Consider the following 21,881-nt stretch of genomic DNA (forward strand, 5'->3'; position numbering starts at 1 on the left):
ATTGATATTTTGGCACCATGAGCTTGTAAGTAAAGAATCCGAGGGCTTCCCTGGTGGCGCCGTGGTTGAGAGTCCGCCTGCCGATGCAGGGGACGTGGGTTCGTGCCCCGGTCTGGGAAGATCCCACATGCCGCGGAGCGGCTGGGCCCGTGAGCCATGGCCGCTGAGCCTGCGCGTCCGGAGCCTGTGCTCCGCAACGGGAGAGGCCACAACGGTGAGAGGCCCGCGTACCGCAAAAAAAAGAATCCTAGAAAGCTCATTCCACGGAGAGGGGTAGGAGAAATCGCCTGAATAATACGCCGTACAAGAGAAACAAGGGCAATAAGCGGGGCAGGGAGCATCTGAGCAAGGAGCATTTGACCTTTTCAATAAGGTCAGCTCTATGCCCTGAACACCCGTCACATGTAATCAATAAAAATACACTGGGTGGTGCAAAAAGGCAGCTGGGGCACGGGAAGAGGGTATTTGAAACAAAAGGAGAGGGGCGATTTGCTTTTGGACATAGACCTGGTATTATCTACTATCAATATTAGATGGACTAGTAAAATTGGGCCCAAATGCCAAGTTTAGTAAACTGACTGACACTCAGAAAAGGCTGTAACAGCGTTCCTAACTAGGTAAGAATACCTTTCAGGTAAGCTAGCAGATCACGGAGGAGGTGGTAAGACAGGGGTGAGACTTTCGCAAACTTATATAAACAGAAAGCAATGTGGTTTCTAACAGATCAGTACCCAGTGGCTAAGGTCCACATAAGGATTCCCTGAAAGCAAAGGAGAGCAGTGACCCCACATGGGGGACAGGAAGCAGGGCAGAATTTGCAAGAGACTGGGAGACTCAGGCCATACCTGGGGGTATTTAAGGATAGGTCCTATGAGGGACTGATAGGTTAGCTAAGCTTAGAAGAGCTCTTCACTAAGTCTCCTTGGACTCAAAGTTCAAGTATTTCTCTCAACTTCTCAGAACAGAAAGAAAGAAAATACACCAAAGACTACATATTTTTCTAAGCTGGCCAAACGAAGATCAGGATTGCAGAGTGGGACTGTTTTTATCTTCTTTCTTATATCTCCATAAAAATTCAACTTGACTATTCTTAACTTTGCTTTGGTTGAACCAAGTAGAAAAATAATATATAATAATGATGCTAATCATGATGGCTAAAATCCACTGTGTGCTACCACAGGTCACTTTACACAGATTAGCTCACTTATACCACCTAATGTTCCTTTGAGGTGGACACCATCATTACCTGAATTTTACACACAAGGAAACTCAAGCTCAAGAGACGAAGTAGGTTGGGTCAAGGTTAAGCCAGACTGTGAACTGAAGTCTGCATGCTTAACCGCCACACTTGACTCTTTCCTGAGTGGGAAGGGCTCGCAGTGGCAGAAGCACAACACCGACTTCGTCCCCTGGGAAGTGTCACCGGTTCGGGAGGACAGCCATGGAGGTGACAGCTGGAGGAGCAGCAGGGAGGGCGATGCGTGGGATCCAGGGGGCAAAACCAGGGGATGGTCTCCAATACCTGTAAGCACTCGCATGGCGCCGTGGACTGCGTTTAAGTCTCCGCTCACCAGCATCCCCATGAGCAGGTTGAAGAGCTGGGGCCAGGCTTCCGGCCAGTCCCAGTGAGCGATGGCTGACACCGCATAGGCCACGCTGGAGCGCACCTTGCTTATCGACTCCCTTAAGCCATTGGGCAATAGCTCCCGGATGACAATTTTTGCCTGGAGAGGAGAAAAGCCCACCTGCCATTAGACCAGGTTATAAGTGAGTGGCAGAGTCCTATCCAGTTCATGTGCTGGAAAAGCAATGTGTACAAGACACTGCATATCTATGGAAAACTCCAATATGCCAACTGGACAAGTAATTCATCCAGAGAGTCTAACTATGGTCTCTAAACTTATGCTGTCCATTACAGTAGCCACCAGCTACATGCAGCCATTTCAATGTAAATTAATTAAAATTAAATGAAGTTAACAATTCAGCACATCAGTTGCCCTAGCCACCTTTTAGGAGCTCAGCACCCACAGGTGACCAGCAGCTGTACTGGACAGCACAGACACAGAATGTTTCCACGACGCAGGAAGCTCCAATGGACAGCGCTGCTCCAGACCTTCTACCTCACAATTTCTTGGGGGCCCAGCATGGTTGCACAGCACTGGACTAACTAGAAACGTTATTTCATGTAACCCTCAAACAACTCTTTAAAGTTGGAATTTTAGATATTTAGGAAACTGAAGCTTAGAAGTTAAAATACTTTTTGAGTATTTCATAGCTAGTAAAAGGCAAACTGGCACCCAGGTCCGCCTGGCACTCGAGCTCTCTCATCTGTAGCATGGCTCCTGCAATGCCAGCTACCAGTCACTCCACGGCCTTCTGATAGCTCCTTGTGGTCAGAGAACGGCCCTCACCATCTCCACAGGCAGACAAGTCGAGTACCTCTCCTCACCCTTTCTGTGGTCTCAGGAGGCCTGAACCTCTCCGACTGGGCACACCAGTGAGTCTCCACGTACTGCTTCAAGATGACTGATGCCAGCTGTGAAAAGAGTAAGCCAAGTAGCACAGCAAGAAAAAGACTCTCTTCACACATACAAACCGTACACACGGCCCGATATATTCATCTGAAGTCTATCTAAATCTGGTATAAAATTCTAAGTTATTTATAAAGTGGCCTTATTCTTTCACTTTCCCATAAGAAAGTTTCACCAAGTAAAGGGAAATTACTTATAAACTGGGCCAATCAGTCTCGACTTACCTGACGGATCGCCAATGCCCCCTGAGGATCTACGGTCAGCTCTGCCAGGTGAACACCAAATTCTGGAAGGGAAAAGTCTATTGTGAGTCCAAGAGTGCCCAGGAACGCCATAGCGGTTTACTGAGCTCTAACCCTGATGCCAACAGGAAAGATTTCAGAGGATTCAGTGGCTCCAAGGGTGCTGATGACTGCTAGATTGGCTCCTCTAAGCAAGAGAAGCAGGGCAGGGCTGCTCGCGATGAACAGTCCAGCACCTCTCACTTCCTCCAACCGCTGCACAGCCGTCTTGCCTTCCAAGGTAGCGATGCACGTAGTATCTAACCAAAAACCGCTGCTATCTAACCCCAAAGGAAAATTAAAAGGTGAGACTTCAGGAGTTGTCCAGATGTACACCACCAAAGAAGAGATGATTAGGTCTAAGAAAATCTGGCCTTCACAGGCTTAGTCCTAAAAATACAACTGTTGTAAGTGAGCAGTTTCTAACAAGCAACGTAAGTAGTAATCTCGAAATGCCTATTGGGAGGCTACAAACAACTCTGACTCCCAAATTAAAATTTAGATCCTTCAATGTAATCCCTATCAAAATCCCAATGATTGGATTTTTGCAGAAACAGAAAAACTCATGCTGAAATTCATATGGAATCTCAAGGGACCCCAAATAGCCAAAATAATCTTGAAAAAGACCAGAACTGGAGGACTCACACAAATCTACAGCCATCAGTACAGGGCGGTACTGACATAAAGACGGTCGTACAGATCAATGGAATAGATCACTCAGTGCGGAAAGAACAGTCTTTTCAACAAATGGTGCTGGGACAACTGGATATCCATGTGCGAAAGGAGTAAGTTGGACCCTTACCTCACACCATAACAAAAATTAACTCAAAATGGGTCAAGGACCTAATAAGGCCTAAAACAATGAAACTCTTAGAAGAAAACACAGGACAAAAGCTTCGTGACATCATGACATTAGATTTGGCAATCATTTCTTGGATGTGACGCCAAAGGCACGGGTAACAAAAGAAAAACTAGGCTTCATGAAAATTAAAAAATGTTGTGCATCATAGGACACTATAACAGCGTAAAAGCAGCGACCCACAGAACGGGAAAACTGGCAAATAGGTATGTAATAAGCCACTAACATCCAGTTATATAAAGAAATTCTACCACTCAACAACAACAAAATGACCCAATTAAATGATGAGCATAAGACTTGAACAGACATTTCTCCAAAGATTTATGAAGGCCAATAAGCACATGAAAAGATGCTCAACATCACTAATCATTAGGGAAATGAAAAGCAAAACTGAGGTACCACCTCACATACATTAGGATGGCTACCATCAAAAAAACAGAAAAGTGCCATTGGAGAGGATGTGGAGAAACTGGAACCCTTGTGCACTGTTAGTGAGAATGCAAAAGGGTACAGTGCTGTGGAGAACAGTACAGTGGTGGCTCCTTAAAAATTTTTAAATAGAATTACCAGATGATCCAGCAAATTCCACTTATGGGTATATACCCGAAAGAAATGCAAGCACTGTCTTGAAGAGATATTTATTTGTATGCCATGTTCACAGCAGCATATTTCATAATAGCTAAAATGTGGAAGGAACCCAAGTGACCATCAACAGATGAATGGATAAGCAAAATGTGGTCTATATGTACAACGGAATATTACTCAGCCTTTAAAAGGAAGGAAATTCTGCAATAGGCTAAAACCACTGCTACAATGGATGAACCCTGAGGACAGTACACGAAGGGGAACAAGCCAGTCACAAAAAGACAAGTACGTACGTACCCACTTACATGAGGTACTTACAGTAGTGAAAATCATAAAGGCAGAGAGTAGAATGGTGACTGCCAGAGGCTGGGGGACGGGGAATTGGAAAGTTACTGTTTAACGAGTATAGAGTTTCAGTTTTACAGGAAGAAATGGGGATAGTTGGCAGTGAGGGCTGTACAACAACGTGAATGTATTTAATATCCTGAACTGTGCACTTCAAGAAGGTTAAGATGATAAATTTTATATTAAGTGTATTTTACCACAAGAAAAAAGGTTTGAATTTAGATCTAATTTATACTTGCAAAGGAGTAAATTATCAAATATATATCTGTGAAAAGAGGAAGCAGAATGTAAGGCCAAGAGCGCACCCTAACTTTTGCATCTTGCCTTCCAGGGCTGCGTGATCCAATATGGCAGCCATCAGCTACAAGTGGCTACTGAGGACCTGAAATGCGGCCTCGGAGAACTGACACGTGCTGGAAATGTAAGACACGCACCAGACTGCAAACGCAGTATGAAACAAAATACTGTGGAATATTTTAGTAAAGTTTATATTGATTACATATTGAAATAATACACTACATACATTTGGTTAAATGATTACAGTATTAAAAATGAATTTTACCTGTTTCTTTTTTACCCTTTAGCTACTAGATGATTAAAACGTTCATGTGACTCACATTCTTCCTACCGGACAGCACTTTTTTGAGAATGGACAGCAGCTTTCAGAACTGCTTGGTCGTGGCAGGTGCACAGGTTACAACAGGCTCACCATCCGACTTGAGAGCTATGATCAGTGGGGTTAAAGCCTGGGCCCTGAGCTGCCGTGGCAATCCCTATCCAAATTCCAATGGCGCTTTCCACAGAAACAGAACAAACAATTCTAAAATCAGCATGGACCCACAAATGACCCAAACAGCCAAAGCAATCCTGAGAAAGAATAAAGTTAGAGGCATCACGCTCCCCGATTTTAAATTGTATTACAAAACTGTAGTAATCAAAACAGTGTGGTATTGGCATAGAAACAGACATACAGATCAATGGAAGAGAACAGAGAGCGTAAAAATAAACCCACACATACATGGTCAATTAATTTATGACAAAGGAGCCAAAAATATACAATGGGGGAAAGGAGAGACCCTTCAACAAATGTGCTGGGAAAACTGAACAGCCACATGCAAAAGAATGAAACCGGGGGCTTCCCTGGTGGCGCAGTGGTTGAGAGTCCGCCTGCCAATGCAGGGGACGCGGGTTCGTGCCTCGGTCCGGGGGGATCATCCCACATGCCGCGGAGCGGCTGGGCCCATGAGCCATGGCCGCTGAGCCTGTGCATCCGGAGCCTGTGCTCCGCAATGGGAGAGGCCACAACAGTGAGAGGCCCGCGTACCGCAAAAAAAAAAAAAAGAATGAAACCGGACCACTATCTCACAACATACACAAAAATCAATTCAAAATGGATTAAAGATTTGAATGTAAAAGACCTGAAATCATAAAACTGCTTGAAGGAACCATAGGCAGTAAGTTCCTTGACACTGGTTTTGGTGATTTTTTTTTTCATTTGACACCAAGATTAAAGGCAACAAAAACAAAAACAAGTGGGGCTACATCAAACTAAAAAGCTCTGCACAACAAAGGAAACCATCAACCAAATACAAAAGCAACCTACCGAATGGGAGAACATATTTGCAAATCATGTATCTGTTAAGGGTTTAATATACAAAATATATAAAGAACTCATACAATTCAATAGCAAGTAAAACAACTGGATTTTAAAATGGGCAGAGGACCTGAATATACACTGTTCTAAAGACCTAGAGATGGCCAACAGACACATGAAAAAGATGCTGAACAACACTAATTATCAGGGAAATGCAAATGAAAATCACAATGAGATAAACTCACACCTGTCACAATGGCTATTATCAAAAAGATAAGCAATAACAGGACTTCCCTGCAGGGGATAAGACAGGGGGTGCAGGTTCGATCCCTGGCCAGGGAACTAGATCCCACATGCATGCCATAACTAAGAGTTCGCATGCCACAACTAAGTAGCCCTGGAGCCACAACTAAGGAGCCTGCCTGCCACAACTAACACCCAGCACAACCAAATAAGTAAATAAATAAATATTTTTTTTAAAAAAGGATAAGCGATAACAAGTGTTGACAAGAATGTGGAGAAAAGGGGACCTTTGTGCATTGTTGGTGGAAATGCAAAATGGTGCAGCCACTATGGAAAACAGTATGGAGGTTCCCCTAAAAATTAAAAATAGAGCTACCATTTAAGGCAGCAATTCCACTTCTGGGTGTTTATCCAAAGAAAATGAAAACACTAACTCAAAAAGATATATGCACCTCATGTTCATCGCAGTACTATTTACAATAGCCAAGATGTGGAAACAACCCAAGTGTCCACCGATAGGTGAATGGATAAAGAATATGTACGTGGTATGTATGTATGTGAGTACAGATACACACACACACACACAAAATAGGATATTAGTCAACCATAAAGAAGAATGAAGTCTTGCCACTTACAACACTATGGATGGACCTCGAGGGCATTATGCTAAGTAAAGTAAGTCAGTCAGAGAAAGACAAATACCATATGATCTTACTTATATGTGGAATTTAAAACAAACAAACAAAACAAAACAAAACAAAACAAACAAGCTCACAGCCGCAGAGAACACACTGGTGGTTGCCAGAAGCTGGAGATGGGGGGGTGGGCCAAATGGGTGAAGAGAGTCAAAAGGTGTAAATTTGCAGTTATAAAATAAATAAGTCATGGGGAAGTAACGTGCAGCATGTCAACTACAGTTAATAATACCGTGTTGCATATCTGAAAAGTTGCTGAGACTAGATCTTAAAAGTTTTCATCACAAGAAAAAAAAAAATCAGTTGTTGTCCTATTATTTTTATTGCCCATCATGAGTACACTGTTTGGCTTTCTTATCGATGTAACTAAAGTTACTTTCCATGGTAAGTGCTAACTATCATAACTAGATTCCACTGAAATAGCCATCCAAAGGGTATATATGCAATACAAAAGCTTAATATCAGGAAAAAGTTGTTCCAGGCAATGTTCCATGTTCAAGGCTTATCCAGGTAAGCAGGTGAAAAACTACTGAAAATAATCTATGCCTATTTCTTTTTAAATGTTTTCCTTCACATTGTTCTCTTTTGTATTTGGGTTGCTCTATTTTTTAAATGTTATTTATGTATTTATTTTTGGCTGCGTTGGGTCTTTGTTGCTGTGCGTGGGCTTTCTCTAGTTGCGGCGAGCGGGGGCTACTCTTTGTTGTGGTGCGAGGGCCTCTCATTGCAGTGGCTTCTCTTGCTGCAGAGCATGGGCTCTAGGCGCGCAGGCTTCAGTAGTTGTGGCGTGTGGGCTCAGTAGTTGTGGCTCACGGGCTCCAGAGTGCAGGCTCAGTAGTTGTGGCGCACAGGCTTAGGAGCTCCGCAGCATGTGGGATCTTCCCGGACCAGGGCTCGAACCCGTGTCCCCTGCATTGGCAGGCGGATTCTTAACCCCTGCGCCACCAGGGAAGCCCCTATGCCTATTTTTTAAAATTAATTAATTAATTTTTGGCCGCGTTAGGTCTTCATTGCTGCGCGCGGGCTTTCTCTAGTTGCGGCGAGGGGGCTACTCTTCACTGCAGTGCTGAGGCTTCTCATTGTGGTGGTTTCTCTTGTCGTGGAGCACGGGCTCTAAGCAGGCGGGCTTCAGTAGTTGTGGTGCACGGGCTTAGTTGCTCCGGGGCACGTGGGATCTTCCCGGAACAGGGCTCAAACCCGTGTACCCTGCATTGGCAGGCAGATTCTTAACCACTGCGCCACCAGGGAAATCCCTATGCCTATTTTTTTTAATGTTTAACTTTGATATAATTTTTAGACTTAAAGTAGTTTCCTCCAATGCGTGACAGTCCTATTCTTTCCTTGCCTTTTATGACCCGACCACTTTTGATAAGTAACGGTCAGTATTTCGTAGAACACATCTTGATGTTCATTCGACTGACGTCTCCTCATGATCAGATTGAGGTTATTCATTTTTGGCAAGAATATCAGGGAAGTGATGCTGTGTCCCTAGCGTATTATAATGTTGATAAATTTTCTTACTGGTAATGTTAACCATGACCACTTGGTAATGTGCGGTCTGCTGGATTTTCCACTGTAGAGGTACTGTCTTTCCCTTTACAAATGACAAAAATCTTCAGAGAGATACTTTGAGATTATGTTCATATCCTGTTTCTCTTCAAACACTCACTGATTGATTTTAGCACCCATCCGTGGATCCTGCCTGCAACAATTATTACTGTGTTGTTTGTCCTGTGGTGCTTTTGTATTTCTTATTCTCTTTACACTTACTAATTACTTGCAATTCTTTTCTAAGGAAGCACTGTCCTGTCTCCTTTATTTATTTCAACCCGTGTGGACTCATGCTTATTCATTTCACTCCATGAGTTTTAACCCAACATTCTCATTATTTGCTCTGTTGCTCAGCTGTTCCACTGTGGCCACCAGCACACCTTCTTGCAGGCCTTTCCACATGCTCCCATCGTTTTTCAAGCCCTTCCTTATATTCTGTTATCACAGGATATTCTAGGCTCACCTTGTATTTTCTCTGCCTAAACCCTGGAATCAACTTTTCCTCCAAGGAGCCCTGGTGCTTTTTAGTGGAGAATGCTATTTAGAAATCAAGATCTGGGCGCTAGGTGTGCTCACTGTTTCTGGGATGTCACTGCTCCTAGGCCCTCTCAGAGAACAGCAGTACGACACACATGTATGCATACTAACCCATGCTTACACATACATCTGTCTGTCCATCCGCCTGCCAATCCATCCATCTATCTACTGGTAACTCAAATGCCAATCCAATATCTCAAGGTTCACTCTGCTTGTCCTCCTTATTTGTAATGCTTTCTCTGATAGTGATAAATCTGGCTCTCATTATCTACAATAAAATTACTTATTTGTTCAATATTAGTATACACAGAAACTAATTACAGAACTATTAACACTTGTGGAAAACAGATATATTAACTGGAGTATAATTTTTGTGTACAGTCCTTTTTGACTTGAGTCTTACAATATACAGTCAAAATACTATTTTCCAGGGACTTCCCTGGTGGTGCAGTGGTTAAGAATCCGCCTGCCAATGCAGGGTACACGGGTTTGAGCCCTGGTCCAGGAAGATCCCACATGCCGCGGAGCAACTAAGCCCGTGCATCATAACTACTGAGGCTGCACGTCGCAACTACTGAAGCCCACGCACCTAGAGCCCATGCTCTGCAACAAGAGAAGCCACCGCAATGAGAAGCCCAGGCACCGCAATGAAGAGTAGCCCCTGTTCACAACTAGAGAAAGCCCGTGAGCAGTAACGAAGACCCAACGCAGCCAAAGATAAATAAAATTTAAAAAACAAAAAACCAAAATACTGTTTTCCAAAGTTACTTAGGTTAGCTCTTTCCTCCCACAACACCTAGTAGTAGTTACACTGTTCATCTGTAATACAGTTAGGTTCATGTGTTACTAATTGTACCCTTCCATTGTTTGATTTTAATTATTTACTTATTTTGGGGGGTATGTAAAACTATATTATGATTCTCAGAGTTAAAGCTACACAAGAAGGCATATGCTCCCTCCTCATCCCTAACAACTTCCTTCCATCCTCTCCCCAGCCGCTCCACATAGATAACCAATCAGTTTCTGGTTTAACTTTTCGGTATTTCTTTTGCATAAACAAGCAGATACATGTGTATTTTCTTGTATCCTCTTGTCTACATGAAAAGTAGTATATTACGCTCTTTTGCACTTTGCTTTTTTTCAGTTAACATTATAATCTGGAAAGCATTCCAAAACAGTTCCTCAAGATTCCTTATTCTTTTTTTACGGCTGCATAATATACCACTGTATGGATACACATACTTTTTTCAGCCATTTTCCTACATATGGGCAGTTAGACTGCTTCCAATTATTTTGCTTTTATAAACAACGTTGCAGTAAATAATAGTGCGCAGCGTGTATTTTTATATTGTTAAATGTGTATCTTCAGGGTAGATTCCCAGAACTGGGACTGCTGGGTCAAAAGTAAGTGCGTTTGTAGTGTTGTCAGGTGTGGCCAAATTTCCCTCCAGAAGGACTGCACCGATGTGCATTCCCACTAGCACTGTTAAGGAGTGTTTCCCCAGGACTTCCCTGGTGGCACAGTGGCTAAGAATCCGCCTGCCAATGCAGGGGACAGGGGTTCGAGCCCTGGTCCGGGAAGATCCCACATGCCGCGGAGCAACTAAGCCTGTGCGCCACAACTACTGAGCCTGTGCTCTAGAGCCTGCAAGCCACAGCTACTGAGCCCACGTGCCACAACTACTGAAGCCTGCACGCCTAGAGCCGATACTCTGCGACAAAGAGAAGCCACCACAATGAGAAGCCCGCGCACCGCAATGAAGAGCAGCCCCGGCTCACTGCAACTAGAGAAAGCCCGCGCGCAGCAACGAAGACCCAACGCAGCCAAAAATAAATAAATAACTAAGTTAAAAAAAAAAAGTGTTTCTCTACAACCTCACCAACAGAACGTGCTTTAAAATTTTTGCTAGTGTGATAGGGGAGAAATGATATCTTAATGTTGTTTAATTTGTATTTCTCTAAATCACGAGGGACTTTAACCTGTCTGTGTGTGTCTGAGTGCCCTTAATGGCACCTGGGGGCGTGTCCTCTGTCCATGCCCCACCCCCTCATTCTTCTACTGAGGTTTTGGTCCTTTGTTTCTCACTTTCTAAGAGTTCTTCATATATTGAGGATATTATCCTTTTGTCTGTGGTATATGCTGTGAAAATTTCTCTCACTTTGTCAGCTGTCTTCTGACTTAAAAAAATTTCATCTCTATGTATTTCTTCTGAGCTTGTTTTGAGATCCAAGTCTCTACTGTATAATTTCCCTTCCCCCTCAGGAACTCCTGTTCACATCTCTTGCAGGGCAGGTCTGCTAGTAATGAAGTCCCTCAATTTTCGTTTGTCTGAGAAAGTCTTAATGCTTCAGTTTTGAAGGCTGATTTCAGTGGGTACAGAATTCTAGGCGGTAATATTTTTCTATCCTCACTTGAGATATCTCACTCCACTCTTCTCTCGCCTATATGGCTTCTGAAGAGCGGTCCAATGTAATTGTTAATTCTTTTTTAATTTAATTTTATTTTTTTGCGGTACGCGGGCCTCTCACCGTTGCGGCCTCTCCCGCTGCGGAGCACAGGCGCCGGACGCGCAGGCTCAGCGGCCGTGGCTCACGGGCCCAGCCGCTCCGCGGCATGTGGGCTCTTCCCGGACCGGGGCACGAACCCGCGTCCCCTGCATCGGCAGGCGGACTCTCAACCACTGCGCCACCAGGGAAGCCCAATTGTTAATTCTTGTTCCTCTATGGGTAAGGCACTATTTTCACTCCTTTTAAGATATTCTCTTTGTCTTTGGTCTTCTGCAGTTTGAATATGATAGTCCTAGGTATAGTTTTGTTTTGTTGGTACTGACTTTTTATATGGTGTTTTTTGTCATGAAAACTAAAATTTTAATGTAGTCAAATTTATCAATCTTTTACTGTCTCCGGATTTTGAGTCATAGTTAGAAAGCCTTTCTTTATGCCAAGGATAAAGAAAAATTCACCCATACTTTCTTCTAAAACTTTTATGGTTTCATGTTCTAAATATTTAGATTCCTAATCATTTGAAGCTAATTTTTGGTCTGGTGTGAGATACTGATCTAATTCCAAATGGCCACCCAATTGTCCCAGCACCTTTATTAAAAGGTCCATCTTTACCCCAATGATCTGAGATGCCACCTTTATCAATACTACATTTCCACAGTTACTCGTGTCTACTTCTGGACTTTCTTTTTTTATTCCACAGTTCTATTCGCCTATTTGCGTGCCAGTGCCACACTGCTTATTTTAATTATAGAGGCTTTACATAATGTTTTAATGTCTTGTAGAACTAGTCCCTCCTCACAGTTTTCCTTTTTTGGTGTTTTTGGAGCTATTTCTTCCAAGCTTATGTTTCTATGAACTTCAGAATCAACCTTTCTCACTCATCTAGAATGCTGGGCTGTGCTATCCAAGGACAGCGCACACCTTTCCATTTCATGTCTGCTTTTAAGGCTTTCAGGAATGTTTAAAAAGCTTCCCCTAATAGGTTTTTGCACGTTTCCTGTTAATTTTATTCCTAAGTATTTAATCTTTTTGTTGCTATTGTAAAGGGTTTTTAAAAAAACACCATTATATTCTCTAACCTTTTACTGTTTGTGTATATGAAGGCTATTGGTTTTTATATTTTAATTTTTTGTATTTTTAATTTACGCTACCTTACTGAATTCTTAGATTCTTAACTCTTTCTTATTACACCCTTATTTTAAGCTTCAGTTACCGATACAACCTTACGGCACCTAACATTTCACTCAGGAAAGGAGAATTTTCACAAGACCACCGAAAAAGCCGCCACATTCTTTCTAAAGCATTTATTAAGTGATTAAATCACAAGCAAACACTTCACACCTGCAGAATTACCTCTAAAGATGCTGAAATCCATTCTAATTCTTAGGGTTAATCTGGCAACTTCAGCCTCTGGTAAGTCTAAAAACCCCATTTTTTAACAGAATAAACAGTAGGTGCCTACAACCCAAAGATATGGGAATCAACTTTCCAAATGGACTAAAACACAGATGAGCCAGACATAACTTAGGAAGGCCTCTTGGATACCAACCAATGTTCAAGTTTAATGGAAAAAAGCACTCCAAAATGCATGTGTGGGGTCTTCCCTGGCGGTCCAGTGGTTAAAACTCCGAGCTTCCACTGCAGGGGGCATGGGTTCGATCCCTGGTCAGGGAACTAAGATCCCAGCATGTCGTGGCCAAAAAAAAAAAGAAAAAAGAGAGAGAGAGAAAGAGCACTTGTAACGCTCTGTAAGGCTCCCAGACTTCCTCTGACTTCAGATACTTGGTGTGACAATGGATGCTAACTTTATGGCCCTAAGTCTGCTAAGAACGTCACTGTCTACCCAGGCTTAGCTCCCTGGATACTGTCAACCAATTCTGACGAGCCTATATGAGGTCCTCCAGAATGACTATAAACGTATTCACAAATTATCCAGGCCATGCAGTATTTTCTTTTACAGCACTGTTTCCATAATTTTTGCATGGACCACTCTGACATGCATTTTTAATGTTCCTGCCAAGAGTACAATTTCTGGATCATCACTACAGGGACAAAGTAATGAGATCAAGATAAAAAAAATCTTTAATCATAAGGTGTGAAAAAGACACTGAGGTGTAAATGAGGACTTTTTTTGAGGAGGGCTTGAAACACGAGTGGAGACTATAAAGCTTAAACTAATCTGAATAATTTCCTCCCAGTAAGCACAGATGCTGCCGTCGGGTTCGCGCCGAGGCTCACAGAAGGGGAAGGGAGAAGGAAGCAGGCCTTCTCCGTCAATCCAGACTCCCACCGACCAGAAGAGCCATTACAGCAGGAAGACCAGGCAAACTACACAGGGGTCCTTTCTCATCCACCTGAGAACCTCAAGTTCACTCTCTTTGAAGAAAAGCTTAGTGTGAATACACGCTTTCCGTCTGAGCGCCGGGAGTGCTCGCACTCTGCTGAGGGTCGCGACAACTGGGAGCCCTTCATTCTATAACATAATCTTTAAATTCCTCTTGTCCAGGGACCTATCAGAGATCACACCCCAACTTCCACCAAGCACCGTGCGTCACACATCACTGAGACTGTAAAAGGTGGTGAGAGTGGGGGATCATCAGAAGATTAAGATCCATGTGGGAGCCCAGGAACCTAAGTCAGCCAGGGGACCCATACCCACAACAAGCATTATAGAATGGATTTTCTCTGAAAGTTTATTTCCTCCACGTACGAAAGTAGAAGCTCGAAAGTTCGAAAACCATGATTCTCTGTTCAAAAGCTTTAATGGGAAAGAAAATCTTCAAAGAGGATCATCTAAAGACAAATTTTTCAAACAGAATGGATAAACAGAATAGATTTTCTTTCCTCCAGGCTCCCAGAGTTTCAAAAACAGTGACACGATCAACTCTGGTTTGGAAACCCCCCAAATTCAAAGACAAAGAGCTCATGTGCATTAGGTTACAGGGAGATATGAGGGAAAATATCAATTATTATTTTATTTAACCTAATTTAGTCTGTCTAGACCACATACCCATTAGAAATACAGGACATCAGTCGCCATAAGTTTCATATCATAAAATCTAATTTTATTTTTAGTTAGTTTAATTTACTTAAAAGCTGTATGAAGCATCACTGACAAGACGTGACAGTGGTGGTGTGCAGGTGATGAACTCTGTGCTCTGCAAAACTCACAGGATGAAAAGCCAGAAAAAACCCTCAATTTCTGATCAACACCACTGCCTTATCCACTGACGACTTCTGTGAAGTAGGAACAATCCTATTTACAGATATTCACTTAACAGAGATCATACGATATTCTTTGATGAAGTATAACTAAGTATATCCATAAAGAAAAAAGTCCTTATATTTTAGTGTGTGTTGGGGGATTTCCAGTTTTTCTGAACTTAACATAATTTCTTTAGAAAGCATTAGAAAGAACAGCTGAATAACTTACTTTGGGATGATTAAGGCAGGGAAAATACAAGAGACACAGACAGACAGAGCTGTTTTATTCTGTCTTGCTTGAAAAGGACCAATTACAGATTAAACTAAGATTCAATCTGTGAAGTTAGGCCAAAGGGGGACATTCTCAAGGGGGCTGTATGAAGTCAGCTTTCTAAAGCCATTTTCGTTAGGAAATTTAATTTCTCTAGTCCCCTTTCCCAAGGTGAGTAAGGACAGACCTGTTGGGTTAACCTGGGTTTGCGCCCTGACTCTAAGTGGCTCTGGATTAAGCTTTAATCCAGCCCAAAACGGCGGCCTCTGGCACCCTAAGGAATCTTTTGCTCTCTCTCCTTCATCACTCTCTAGCCTTTTAGTCTCTGCCGCCCTCTCTGGTTCTCCTCACTCCTCTTTCTCTCATTTCACCCCACTTGGCAAAAACACGATCCTTCTATAACTTGGCTGAGAAGGGAAGATCCAAAGGAGAGCATGGAGGAGAAAGGATAAACTGAGAAACACATGCTCCTGGTCTTAAGGGTCGACTGGAGACATGAGGCTTGGACAGTCAGGAAGGCTCCTACTAGGAAGAACTGGGGACAGGGACTGTCTGGGAAGGAGGGAGTTCTGAGGAGAGCTCTGGAGAAGTCCCCCTTTCTCACAGGGTTTTTCACAAAACCACAGCTGAAAGGAAAAAGAAAACTGCACCACTGGCCTTTTTCCGAGCGTGGCCGCCTTCCGCTCGGCTCAGTGCCCGCCACACGCCCAGGAGTGCGTCTGGATCCTGGAGGGCTCCCTTCGCAGGTGACAGTGCTTACGCTACACTGGAAGAGAGCCAGAAAAGCGCCCATGAGAACCAGAAAGCAAACTTCCACCAGCAGGATCATCTCTCTAGGCACCTAAGATGGGGAATCAACACAGATATCTCGGCAGCGTTGGATGTCAGGAAAAGCGAGGGAGAGATAATGCCCCCTCCCCAGCTCAATATAATGGTGGTGGGAGGAAAGAAAAAATGTATCTTCTGTGACACATCTGCTGGGAGCAAGACAGAAGAGACTAAGTCAAGGCCAAATGTCTTCATTTCTAACAGACACAAGAAGTGACTAAAAGAAGAAAGTGACCTGGGGCCTAAATCTAGTCATATAAGAAAGGCTCTGCTACACTGGCTGGCCTGGAGAATTAAAGCTTCAGAACGAAAGCAACACCTTCCACCGCTCAGGTGAGGCTGCTCTTAGAGGACGGTAAACAGAGAGGAAAGAAAAGCAAATAACTTCGCTCTAAGATGTAAAAAAAGTCAAGCATAAATACACCAAAAAGAGAGAGCTGACATTGTCAAAAGTCACGATCTCGTAATAAGTCACACGAAAAAGAGCTCATAAAGCTGAGAGAACATTAGACTTTGATGTAAGAGACCTTTGGCAGTTCACAAACTTTCCTTCTCTTTAATTACTGTGTTCATAAGATGCTCGATATGATCCCACCTAGTAAACAAAATGGAATTAGAAGAATGCTCTATCAGATCAAAAAGACTAATTCTTACTTTACTGAGGTAGAGTTAAATTCCTACAAACCCTGTTGATAAAACTCAAACTCTCAGTCTTCCTAAGGAAACAAAAGGGTACCAATGATCTGTTGGAATACTGTATAGCAGAGGAACCTCCAACTTTCAAGTAATAAGTTTCTCAGTTCAGGATGTGAGTGCTGTCTGAAGGAGGTGGCTAGTGGCACCATCTCCTCTGCCACTGAGCCCTGTGAAATAGGCTTTCACTAGTCAGAAAGGTTTGCTGGGTTTCCCTCAGATTCCAAGTGACTAGGGAAAACAGCAAGCACAGGGACTGAAGAAGACCATCCCAGGAGAGCAGGCTGGTGGGCGCAGCCTATCTTCATCCTTTCAAAATCAGCCCACTATACAAGTCAGGTGGGTCTCTGACATACATACCGTTTCTTGGCTTAAGAGGACAGGTTCCCATTCTGGGAAACATGGTAACTGATAATAGGCAAGTTATTTCCCGGAAAATACCAGCTGGCAGACTGAATGACCTGGATGTACTTTGGGCTCCAGCACCTCAATTTTCTAAGATAACTGCTTCTTAAAATCTCCTCTACTCCAGAATTTGGTCAGAACATGGCCACCTCTCTTATCTGTCCACTTAACAGAGAGTTGACAGCTGACCTGTGTCCTTCCCCCCAAATTAAATTAGAAATTGTTCCCTTTGTCAAAGGGAATAGATGGGTTAATCTTCAGGATCAGTTGGGACCAGCCTCCCACGTGAGGCAATAAGGCTCCTAAAGACAGTGTGGCTATTTGAGGGGACAGAGGGACTAGACACAACCAGATCTGGTTGTCATCCAATCTTGGGGCCTCTTGGAACCAAAAAAGGATTGAAAGAACACACATAATAATAGACACCAACTCCCAGATCCCCCATCAACTCCAAGTTTTAAGGAAATGTGTTTCCTAGGACCAGAAAGCAAGGTTTCTTCTACTAGGATAAAACTGAAACATGAAGCAGCTCCAAAGGCGAGGAAAAGATTCATTCACTTGCAGGAACGGCTGCTCGCCTAGGCCTGCAGGGTGTTCTAACAGTGGGAGCAATGCCCTGCGTGCGTCCTCAGGACAGACTGCTGGCTAAAGCCAGGCCGGGAAGGCATGTACTCTGCTTTCATTAAAGGAAAAGAAACTGGTCGCGCAAAGGAAATGTGTGACATTCAGACTGAAGAGACGACAGGAGGTACTCGGGACCCCACAGCTAAAAACAACTTGTGAAAGGCCACAAGAAGAGGAAAGGAGAGAAGCACGGTACTGTATCTGAGGAACGGATCACCATACGCCATCTCAAAAAGAGGTTACTGAAAGGGGTGGATTTCTATAGTTTTTCAATAAACAAAAGAAATTAGACTACTTAAAAACACAAACAACCCCCAAAGGGTCCAAAGTACCACGTTCAACTCCACAGACTTGATTCAACCTTGCACATCACATCCCAAACCCGTGAGTCACATGCCTTCCTACTGGGTCACCAACAGCAGGCTGCCGTGTCAAAGCCTCTCCACGGCTCGCAGCACACTGGTAACAGGTTGCCGGTAACTTATGGGGCGTGTGTGTGGGGTGTGTGTGTCTGTGTGTGAGACGGAGAGAGAGAATCTATTCCCATCTGTGGCCTAGATCAAATGCAAAATTCTGCACTTCTGTTTAATTTCTTATTTTAAGACCCAAAAAGATGAAGTAGGACAGTAGAACTTCAAGAAGATCTCAAGAAGATGATAACTGACTTTGCCTAGATGAGACCATGGTGTTGGCTAGAGTCGAAGGGATCAGAGCCCAATCGGAGCTGCTGCTGGACAGTTCAAACACGAGCGAAGGTTCACCTTTTGTAGGAAAGCACCAGACCTATGCCTGGGGCACCGGGAACCCTGGGTGTCACTCAGGGAAGGTGCCGGACCTTCAACTTTATTCAAGTAGCAACTTGAATGTGATGAGGTTCCTTTCCTCTGTCACCCTTTCTCCTTCACACGCAAGGGAGGCAGACACGTTAGCGTGAATAAAGGAATTTCACCTAGTAGGCTGTAATAACTCCTACAGGTCAATCTGTGCACAGTTCCTCTTATAGGATCTGACATTTCACAAGACGATGACAATTACAACTGGGCCTTCAAAATGGTCCTTAACCTGCTAGATCCCAAATCTCAACGTATTTCCAATAGAGATAATTTAGTTCTTCAAGAGCTCTCTCATGCTGCGGGAGAATATAAAATTAAATTTAAGTGCGCTTTGTCTTAAGTTCTTTTCAATAAAAACCCTCAGTCCATAGGCGAGCCAACTCCTACGGACACTCTGAGAGGTGGTGGGACCGTCCTGCTGAGCTGGAGGAGTCCGCAGGTTTGGAGTTCTGCCACTGAAGCCCCGACAGGCCAGACGTATTCCTGACATAAACCCCGAGCGGATTTCCCTCCTCCTGTTTCAGGATCTAATGCTCTTCGGAGCGTGGCTGCCCCGGGCCTGGAGAAAGGCCCGCTCGGCAGGAACTGAAGGACAACCTCAAGCCAACGGCTTGTTTTCTCCTTCATCACTTTCAAGCTTCCAATAGGAGGAGGGGGACAAAGACACAAAGACAAAGGACGATCGGCTCCTCCGAACAGTGCCGGCCGCTCCGAAAACCGGCGGGGACGCGGCGGGGAGGGGAGGCGGCCGCACAGGCATGACTGATTCCCGGGGAAACATGTGGAGGCCCCGCCAGGCCCCCAGCTGACAGCCGCGCCCAGGCCCACCGTCCGGCGGAGAACGCGCCCCCGCCCCAGCCCCCGCCCTCACTCCGGCCTCGCGCTCCGGCCCGGTGCCCCCGGCCCCGCGCTCCGCCCGGCCGGGCCCCAGCGGCCCCAGGCCTCCCCGGCCCCCGACCTCCCCGGGCCCAGCCTCCGGCCGAAGCGCGGCCAGTGGTCAGCGCGGCCCAGACCCGCCGCCCTCGCGACGGCCCGCCTCACTCACCCTCCGTCACCTCCAGCACCTTAATCTGCTCCTCGGCGGCCGCCCGCACCTCCTGCACCGGGGACAGGATCCCAGTGAGCGTGTCCACCAACGCCTCCTTCAGCCCCTGGGCCACCGGCCCCGGCAGCCCGGAGGCCGCACCAGCAGCCGCCGCCGCCGCCATCTTGCTCCGCGCCGCGCGCCAGCCCCGCGGCCCAACCCGCCGCCGCCGGACGGCTCCTGCGCGCGGCCAATCCGCGACGCCGCGCCTGCGCACTGGCCGGGCAAGCGCGCGAGGGCGGGGCCGAGGCCCGAGCCTCCGGAGACAGCGCCACCTGCCGCGGGAACGAGAACTGCACCGTCTCGGCAGGAACCTGGCCGGGGGGCCCGGAAGTGGGGTTTCTCCTGCGGCTTAACGGCGGCTGAGCAGCCTTGCCGGGAGGGTAGCTCGTGGCCTCTGACTCCACGTGCACCGGTTCTGCACGCGTAAGATACTAAGTCAGGAGAGGGTGGGATGGGGATGGGTGGACGAGGCTTTAAGGAGAGGGTCGGAATTAGCTTCTCTTTCAAACCAGCCGCTTTTGCCCCGAAACAAGTGAGAGTCTTCATCTCTTAGCCTCAGGAATCCAAAGGTCGGGGGAAGGAATCTGCGTCGACTGGGCAGTGGGGAGTCCATTGGTTTTTCAGGTGGATGAACCCAACCTCAAGGTTGGACCGTGGCTGGCCAGGAGAGAGCAGCGTGGGAAAGGGAATTCCGTCCGGGGTAAGCGCTTACAAGTCCTATTGAGAATAAGTTCTACTAGCTGAGAAAGTATAAAGTTTTTTTCCAGGGAAATTATGGCTGGACCTTACAGGGTGGAGGGCTAAGTAGTTCGTATGGCCATCCCGGGCTGCTCGGGGACATGGCTCAAGATGCAGAGACACTCCTAAAGCCTGGCGCAAGCCGAGAGGATTGTTGAGAGAGGGGTTAGCAGTGCAGGCAGGGCAGGGGCAAGCACGCCGCGGCACAGGGATGGGGCTGTCGTTGGAGTGCCAGGGTCAGAGCAAATGGGAACAGGCATTTCTTAGTAAGCTGTTCAGGTTAAGTGCCTTGAAAACGTTTCTAGGAACCACGACTCCTTCCCAAGTGGCAAAGGAAACCAGTTAGCAATTCCTAGCCCAGATCTAAGACTTCAGAGGCTAAGCTGATCACAGGAATTAAGTCACCTCGGCTGAGTATTCTTCCGAAAGAATGATTCCTTGCTTATTTATTTTGAGGAGAGCTCTAAACCCACTTGCCACCTCCTACTAGAGGGCAGAGGTGGCTTGTGTCACCACAATTTCATGGGGGAAAGATGCCCTTTTGGACACCACAGTTCCATGGTAGGGCAGAGTAGGACTTCCTATTTTCCTTCTTTCAGTGGCCAGAGGCAGAACTCTATTAGAACAGCTTCTTTTCTCAGAGGTTTAGTCACTTTTACCCCAAGAAGAAAACTTAGGCAAGTCCAGAGGGTGGTATGTTTTCAAACATCGAGGCAGTGGAGGGAGGATTCAAAGAGCCCCGAGGTCTGGGCTGGACGTTTCGAGTTCTGGTGAAGGAGGCTGCGTCCGGTCTGCAAGCAGGACCCCACCCCACCCTCAACCAAAGGGGCCGAGAGGGTCCTGCTTAGGGCTGAGGATCAGATATCCAGGCAGCTGGCTCTTACCTCTGGGTTTGGCAAATGACCTTCCCGATCAAAGGCACAGGCCAGAAGATAAATGGAAACAGAAACCAGACAGAGGGAGCTGGAGAGAGCAATAGGGCAACACAGAAGATAGCTTTATTGAAATGCAAATGGCGTCAAACAGGTGAGACTGTTGGTGGGAGGAGACATGCCTGATGGACAGAGGGCCCGGGTGAGGGGCCTCGGGCAGTGATGGAGGAAGGCCTCTTCTGTGGCCCGGCATGGACTTAACTTTCAACCACTTTGTTATTTAAGATGAATCACCGAGGGCACGGCCCAGCTCTCTTTATGATTGTTACCGCAACTATGTACAACAGCTCACTTTCTCTACATCAGATATAAAGGGGGGTAGGTTGAAAGAGGGAGGGCCAGTGATAAAAACCATAAACACAGACACACACACATATCCAGGTTTGGGGGTTTGTGCACAATAAATTTAAAAAAAAAGTGTTACAAAGATTCCTGCCCACCTTCCACCTGAGGATCGCCATGCGTTTGAGAAACAAGATTCCATCACACAAACAGCGCTGCCTAAAACGGGGACGGGTGCGTTAGGGACAAGGAAGGGAA

At 45.4% G+C, this 21,881-nt stretch overlaps 1 protein-coding gene across 2 annotated transcripts in view; it reads right to left on the bottom strand.

Annotated features, from left to right (window-relative positions):
• IPO9 (importin 9) overlaps window positions 1-19,797 on the bottom strand; it is a 46,268-nt gene extending 26,471 nt beyond the window's left edge. Inside the window, exons 1-5 of one of the 2 annotated variants that reach the window (XM_082862977.1) lie at window positions 19,649-19,797; window positions 15,859-15,967; window positions 2,756-2,817; window positions 2,450-2,536; window positions 1,523-1,724 (exon numbers count right to left, since the gene is read on the bottom strand). In XM_082862977.1, the coding sequence (XP_082719103.1) occupies window positions 1,523-1,724; window positions 2,450-2,536; window positions 2,756-2,817; window positions 15,859-15,967; window positions 19,649-19,792 (604 nt within the window). In that variant the 5' untranslated portion in view covers window positions 19,793-19,797. Of the gene's footprint in view, window positions 1-1,522; window positions 1,725-2,449; window positions 2,537-2,755; window positions 2,818-15,858; window positions 15,968-19,629 lie in introns of both variants that reach the window. The other variant, XM_082862976.1, reaches the window with a different exon arrangement.
• Window positions 19,798-21,881: the final 2,084 nt, after the last annotated feature.

This window comes from Leucopleurus acutus (assembly GCF_964270905.1).
Source record: "Leucopleurus acutus genome assembly, chromosome: 2".
In the NCBI taxonomy this organism is placed as follows: Eukaryota; Metazoa; Chordata; class Mammalia; order Artiodactyla; family Delphinidae; genus Leucopleurus; species Leucopleurus acutus.